The sequence below is a fragment of the Leishmania braziliensis genome, chromosome 5 (assembly GCF_000002845.2).
Source record: "Leishmania braziliensis MHOM/BR/75/M2904 complete genome, chromosome 5".
Lineage (NCBI taxonomy): Eukaryota > Euglenozoa > Kinetoplastea > Trypanosomatida > Trypanosomatidae > Leishmania > Leishmania braziliensis.
In genome coordinates, this window is record NC_009298.2 from 277,781 (window position 1) to 284,783 (window position 7,003).

A 7,003-nucleotide genomic window follows, 5' to 3' on the forward strand; every position below is an offset into this window, starting at 1 on the left:
CCTTCGATCCGGCCCACCCACCCCCCCCCACCACACTCACTCTCAGTGCCTGCCTGCTCACTTCTCCCCCCTCTCTCTACCATGCGCTTCTTCTTTGCCTCCCTGTACCGCCACTCCCCTTCCTCCAGTCACTGCCACGGACATTCACACGCCCCTGCAGGCAGTCCTGAGACGCCAGCGCTCCGGGAGGACGGGCGGGTAGAGGTGCAGGTGCAGGTGCAGCCATGCGCCTTGATGTGGCGTCTTCTCCTCTCTCGCTTTCTGTGCGTAGACAAACAAAAAGCTGTAGGTAGTAGCAAGTCATCTCTGATGGTGTGGGGGGGAGGGGGGTATACGAGTACGGGCGCAGCAGCGTGTTGAATGAATGGCTTGGTATCTGCGGATACTATTACATTGCCTTGCGATTGCTTGCTTGTTCTATTTTTCTGGCTGTCTCTCGCCATGCTCGGCTCGCGTTTTGCCCGCTGGGCACTACACACCTTCACTCTTCTCCTCGCCTCTTTCCATGCCGCTCTTGCACTTACAGTGCTCGCATCGGGAAGCCGCCGCGTTTTGCCTTTTGCTTGTGCGTTGTCAGTGCGAGCGAAGTCGGCGCGTCCACACGGCCACGGCCACGACGACGACGACGGCGGTGGCGGGAGAGGCAAAAATGAAAGTCAACCCCTGTTGAGGTATTCATTGGTCAGCATCGATATCACATGGGCCTGGAGAGCGCGCGCATGTGCTCGTCCGTGGATATGTCGGTGGCCGGAGAGTACTCACTGCTTCGATGCGTATGTGTGCGCGCGCGTGCGTCTGTAGATTTCCTTGCTCAGGGGGTTTTCTGCACTGTACCCGCGTAGTCCTCCTCTCTCTCTCTCTCTCGCCTCCTTCCCTTTCCACTCTCACCATTCTGCCTTAGCCGCTCCCTGTACTTGAAGGCGCAACCTCGCAACCCGCGCACAAGCGAACCTCGTGCTCACGGCTGCCGTCAAGTGAGACAGCAAGGACAACACGCCATCAGCGCGCGCGCCACCGCCACGCACGGGCACGCACGCCTCCACACGACTGCGCCATCTTTTATCTCGCGTTGCGTCTGTGCTGTTGTTCTCCTGCGAGAAGAAGCGAACGGGGGACGAGGAGATGGGCAAGTCGAACCCGCGACGACGCAACAAAGTGTCCAGCAAGAGGCCTCCAAAGCACCCTCACGACGATGATTATGCAGAGGTAGAAGAAGGCGTGGTGGATAACCTCACACGAACAGCGGCGCAGCCGCACCACACATCCATACCACCCTGTCTCCGGCAACTGCAGGAGTCGCACGAGTACGCTGTGTTGGAGGATGCATGCAGCGATGTCGCATACTTTGCGCAGCAGCAGCAACTCAACAACGTCTTCTTGGGTGAAGCCGTGCCGCAACGTGTTGCGCAGCTCCTCTTCTTGTCCCCCTATGAGCCACCGCAGCTCAACACGCACGCTGATGCGACGCCGTCGGCTGCAGCGGCAGCGGAGGTGCCGCAGCCGCACAAGGGCATCCTGTACATGCAGATCGCGGCAGCAGAGGCGCTGCGCAGTCTTGTCGCAAACAGTGAACAGGACGGCGCCATTGATGCCCTCACCAGCGCCGGCGTGGACGCAGCGACAGGGAAGAGCTTCGCAGAAGGGCTGGCCTGCCTCGTGCAGGCGGACTGGCAGCATGTGCAGCAGGCTCGCCGGTGCATGACGCCCGAGGACTGGATGGACGTCTACCGAGAAGAAGGTGAAAAGGCTACTGGTGGTGATGAGGCCGCCGACGAAGATGAAGCGACACCCGCTGCCGCGACGAGCACGCGTCGCCGTCGCCAGGCCGGGAGCACGCGTAACTCGTACTTCGCCCTTCTGCGCCATCTGGAGGAGGTGCTGGCGCTCGCAAGCGTGTGTGTGGAGGCGAGCGAGGCCTGCGCTGAGACCCTCTCCAGCACTGTGACACTCCTGCTACTGCTTGACGTGCTGCGCGTAGCGACCACGACAACGTGGGAGACGCTCCTGCACCCCTCCGCCCACTACTACGCCGATGAGGCGCAGGCGCCTGTGGTCAGCGAGACGGTGCTTGCCATGCGCGCCTACAAGCGGCGCGAGGCCTGCCTGCTAGCCTCGCTGGCGGTTAGCACCGCAGACGTGTTGCTCCTGCTCAGCCCCGAGAACCCGTCGCTAGCCCAGGTGTTCATCGGATCACGCGGGAACAGCGGCACGACGGTGTCCGCCTTCCCTTCCTCGTCTCCACCTGCAGCCGGCAGCAATGCCGCCATGACGGCAGAGCAGACGGCGTTCTTGAACACCGCGGTCGACGCTGTCGACCTGCGTGCCTGGCTCGCCGAGAAGCCGGCAGTCGAGGTGCAGCTGCAGGAGCGCTTCTCCGACGCCTCCCTACCCAGCTTTCTCGGTGCACAACACACGGTTGTGGCGATGGAGCGAGAGCGCGTCTTGTACGATCTTCTTCGCGCGACCCTCGCCATCCAGGGCGTGCTTCTCCACATCGCACCGGTGCCAGCGAACCTGCAGCGCGTACTGCCTCTGCTGAATGATGCCCTGCACAAAGTGTCATTGCCGATGCGCGTGTGGTGCGGTGTGCTGCCGCTTCTCATGGGCACCGGTGCGGGCGCCGACGAAGACGTGCGGGCGGCGGCGACGACGTTGACCACCCACCGGCTGCGCAGCACTCGATCAGCTGTCCGCCTGCTGCACGTGATGGTGAACGCGGTGGGGGAGAAGAACGACACGGACCGGTACGAGGACGACGAAGCCGCGTTCGCCGCCAACCCGCTGGCCGCGCTGCTGCAGTCGGGAAGCCTCTTTTACGCATTTGGGCTCCTGCTAAAGGATGTGCTTTGGATGTCGCCGAACAGGGACGCCAATGGCAACGCAGCCGTCCTGGCGGACCCAACTCACCCGACGGCAACACGTGACGTCATGGTTTGGCAGACCCAGCAGCGCGCTTTGCGCGCCGAGGCGAGCTCTAATGCAGTGGCAACGGAGGTGCAGATGGTGCTGCTCGCCACAGAAGTGAATGTGTGGGAGGTGGCAAGCACGCTACTGCTGATGCTTCCTGTCGCGAGCCTCGGCGATCCCGCACTAACGTGGCGGGCACTCATGCAGGCTGTGTTGAGCCGCTTTGAGCTCCACCTGGACGCCACAGCGTCGGAGGGGGTGGGGGACAGCGCACACGCGAACATTCTGCAGCGCTCTGCCCGCATGCATGAGCTTCTCTGGATGCAGCTGGAGTCGCTTGGGCAAATGCAGTGGACAATGCAACGCAAGCAGAGCAGCGCTGCTGGGACCGCGTGCAACCACGTCCAGGCGACATCAGCGGACGTCGACCTCCTCATCCGCATCTCCTGGGAGACGTCGGCAAGCGCGCTGCTGAAGCAAGCGTGCGTTGGCACCGTTGGCCTACTGTGCGCGTCAATGCAAAGCGCAGAGGCTGCGGCCACGGCGGCGCGGTTTGCCTTGGCAGTGCTCGCCAACGGTGGACCAGCTGCGACGACCCACGGGAAGAATCTCCTCGACCTATGCACGCAGCTCGTGCCAGGCAAGGTGCCCAGCAACCCTGCAGAACGGCGGGCGTGGCGGCAGCGGCTTGCGTTGGCGGACGCTGCCGCCACGGTTCGCTGCGAGGCGGCCAACACCCTGGTCGATCTCTTCCTTGACGAGCGCCACGACGCCGCCGTGTATTGGCCGCTCGGCGTCCAGGACAGACTCAGCGCCTTCAAGACACAGCTTGCCGGCTACGTGAAACGGCGTCAGCAGCTGGATAGGGAGGCACAGCGACTCTACCGCATCTCCACGGAGACGCCGGAGGCAGCGCAGTGGTCGGAGGTGCTGGAGAACCTCTACGGGTTTATCGACTACAAGGCACAACACAAGTAAAAAAGCTTGTGCGAGTGCGTCTCTCTGTACGCTAGTCGCGGGGCAGTGAGTGAGCAAGGGAGAGAGGAGAGAGGGGAGGTACTGACCACCTCCTCTGGCACCCTCTCGCCGAAACCTGCCTGTGCTCCACCATCTCTCCCTCTGTCGGTGAATGTCGCATCCCTTCACGTGACTGCGAGGTAGCTTTCTAGCACGGACGACCGAGAGTCGTCCTCGTAGTCGTCAGCAGCAACAGCAGCAGCGTGAGTGACGTGGTTGCCACCGCACGCGGATGAGGCGCATCCCGAGGAGGGGGGGGGGAAGAGAAGGGAGGAGATGGGCATCGCTAACAGATCGAATAAACAGAGGAAGAATGGCATTAAAGGTGCTACAGCAGCACTTCAGTGATAACATGAACCCGATTCACTCCGAAGCCGTGCCCCTCTCCCCTCTTTGTTGCTCTGTCTGTGCATGTTGGTGGCTGGCGCTGCGCTCAGCAATGGACGCTGCTGAGCTTGGGGTTTGCGCCAAAAGGTCAGCCACGATGATGCTAGGGGGACCAGCGACAGAACGCAAGAAAGGGGAGAGAGAGAGAGAGAGAGAAGGGGGAGGGGGGAGGGGGGGGGGACCAGCGAAGTAAACGCAGCAGACACGTGTAGGGTCGACGAGCCCATCAAAACGCGCGCGGCTTTTGATTCTCTTCCCTTCCCGCCATCCAGCCAGCGCACGTGTAGTTGTGGGAATAAGTCGAAGAGAGCGTTGCGGTGCACTACTCAGCGCATCTCCTACCGCGCAGAGAGGAGAAAAGGTGTGGCGCTAAGTGAGAGAGGGGATCTGGTGTCGAACTTGTCTGCCCGTGTCCTCTGCACTCCGACCCCTGTCAAGCCACTACATCCAGCTCCCCTCCCCTTGCAGCCTCAGATTGCACATCCAAGCTCTTATCCACCGCTCTATCGCTGCACCTACCCACGATCACTAGCACGCGTACATCTGTCCTCCCTCCCCCTCACATACACACACACACACACACACACAGCTCCTCTCCTATACACCGTCCAACCATGTATAGCAACCCACACGTCTGCCCTGTTGAGATTGCCATCATCGGTGGCTCTGGCGTCTACAAACTTAAGTGCTTGCAGGATGCCCAGCACTACGACGTGCTAACCCCGTACGGCAGCCCGAGTGGGCAGCTGTGCGTGGCCAAGGTTGACGGCGTGCCGTGCGTCTTCTTGCCGCGTCACGGCCCACACCACCAGCACACCCCCAGCGAGATCAACTACCGCGCGAACATCTGCGCGCTGAAGCAGATGGGTGTGCGCTACATCCTCGCCATCAACACCGTCGGCTCGCTGGACGACTCCTACAGCCCCGGCGACCTCGTGCTGTGCGACCAGATCATCGACAAGACCTACGCGCGCAATACAACCTTCTTCGAGAACGGTGTCGTAGCGCACGTCAACTTCGCTCACCCCACGTCGCACGCCCTCAACACCATCGCTCACCAGGCGCTGCTGCGCTGCTTCCCTGATGTGGCGGCCGGAAAGGGTGCGTTCAAGATCCACAGCAGCGGTACCCTCGTCACGATGGAGGGCCCGCAGTTTAGCACCAAGGCCGAGTCGCTCCTCAACAAGCAGATGGGCGGCCACCTCATCGGCATGACGACGGCGACAGAGGCGCGGCTGGCGCGCGAGGCGGAGATCGCCTACGCGGTGGTGGCCATGGTGACCGACATGGACGCGTGGAGCGACGCGCCGCATGTGGACGTGTCGCAGGTGATGAAGGTGGTGGCGGCGAATTCCGAGAAGGCGCAGCTCTACCCACCCGAGATCATCAAGGCCCTCGCCGAGAGTCCGTTTGAGGATCCGGCGCATCACGCCCTGAAGGACGCCATCATGACGAAGCCAGAGCACATCCCTGCCGAGGTGAAGCAGCGCATCCAGCCGCTTGTGGCGGCCAAGTACCCGCAGTTCGCCCCATAGAGCGTGGGCCGTGCCAGGGAGGACTCGAGGCGTGCCCGTGCGTGTGCGTGCGTGAGCGAGTGAGTGTGAGTGGGCACGTGGGGGAGGAGGTAATCGTTGAGCAAATAATTCACAGAGGAGTGCATGTCGCCTCCCATTCGAGGGCATAGTTGATTGCACTCACTTACGAGCAAGCGAACCACGGCATAATAAGCAGGAGAGCAGCAGCCACAGCCGCAGCAGCGGGGGGCGTGTGAGTATAAAAGCCTCCGCCACGTTCATGGCAACGCTCTCATTGTCTCCCCTCCCCCTCCACCCACCCTTCGTCATCCAGTCGCTCACCTCCTCCGCTCTTCACACCCCGCCCTCTCCCTCCTGCACGCTTGACCTGCTGCTGTTGCAAGAAGGCTGGCTGGTTGTGTGTCTGGGGAAGGCGGGAAGGAGGAGGGGGGTAGCGATGACACCCGGACACACGTACACACGTGTGTAGGGGGGGAGGGAGGCAAGGGGGGGGGTGTAAGAGGAGCGAAGGACTTCTCCACCGTATTATTGCTACGAGCGGCTGCAGTCCCATAAGGGGTTGCCGCTGCTACCCCAGGTAAAGCAAGGAAAAGGAAAAACGCAGACAATCAACCGCGTCTCCCAGTGTACGCGTGGAAGAGAGAGAGAGAGAGAGCGGAGCAGTCGCAGAGGCTCAAGTGGCGGGGACAATGATGTCTCTGCGGATCGCTAGGCGCAGATGTCCGCGAAGGGTTGTGTAATGAGAACGAAGAGGTGGGGAACGAGGGGGAAGGGCCTTTTGCGCTGTGGGGCCAAGCCCTAGGAAAGCGGCACTAGCGTCTGCCAGCACCACGAGTCACGTTTCGGTCACCCCTCTCTTTCGCTTACTGAGCCCCTCCTCCTCCTCCTCCACTTTCCTGTTGTCTCTCTCTCTCTCTTCGTGAGCATTGGTTGGTGCTATTCCCTCTCCGCGTCTGCCGATGTGGGAGGGAGGGTGTGTGTGTGTGTGCATCACTGCACAAACAAACGCACGCCCAATCATCTCGCGACAACCACAAAGTACTCCCCCGTTCACTGTTCTTATATATATATATATACACACACACACCTGTACCGCCACCCGCCTCTCCCTCCTCTCCTCATTCCGCTCACCCGCCCCCGCCCCTCTCTCAGCATTC

At 61.7% G+C, this 7,003-nt stretch overlaps 2 protein-coding genes across 2 annotated transcripts; both read left to right on the plus strand.

Annotated features, from left to right (window-relative positions):
• Positions 1–1,122: 1,122 nt before the first annotated feature.
• On the plus strand, positions 1,123–3,885 carry LBRM_05_0790 (conserved hypothetical protein; the record flags this gene model as incomplete). The annotated part of the gene is made up of 1 exon (XM_001561843.2): positions 1,123–3,885. One exon carries the CDS (start codon positions 1,123–1,125, stop codon positions 3,883–3,885), a length of 2,763 nt encoding a protein of 920 aa, XP_001561893.2.
• Positions 3,886–4,925: 1,040 nt separating this feature from the next.
• On the plus strand, positions 4,926–5,846 carry LBRM_05_0800 (putative methylthioadenosine phosphorylase; the record flags this gene model as incomplete). Its single annotated transcript, XM_001561844.1, has 1 exon — positions 4,926–5,846. One exon carries the CDS (start codon positions 4,926–4,928, stop codon positions 5,844–5,846), a length of 921 nt encoding a protein of 306 aa, XP_001561894.1.
• Between the last annotated feature and the right edge of the window lie 1,157 nt (positions 5,847–7,003).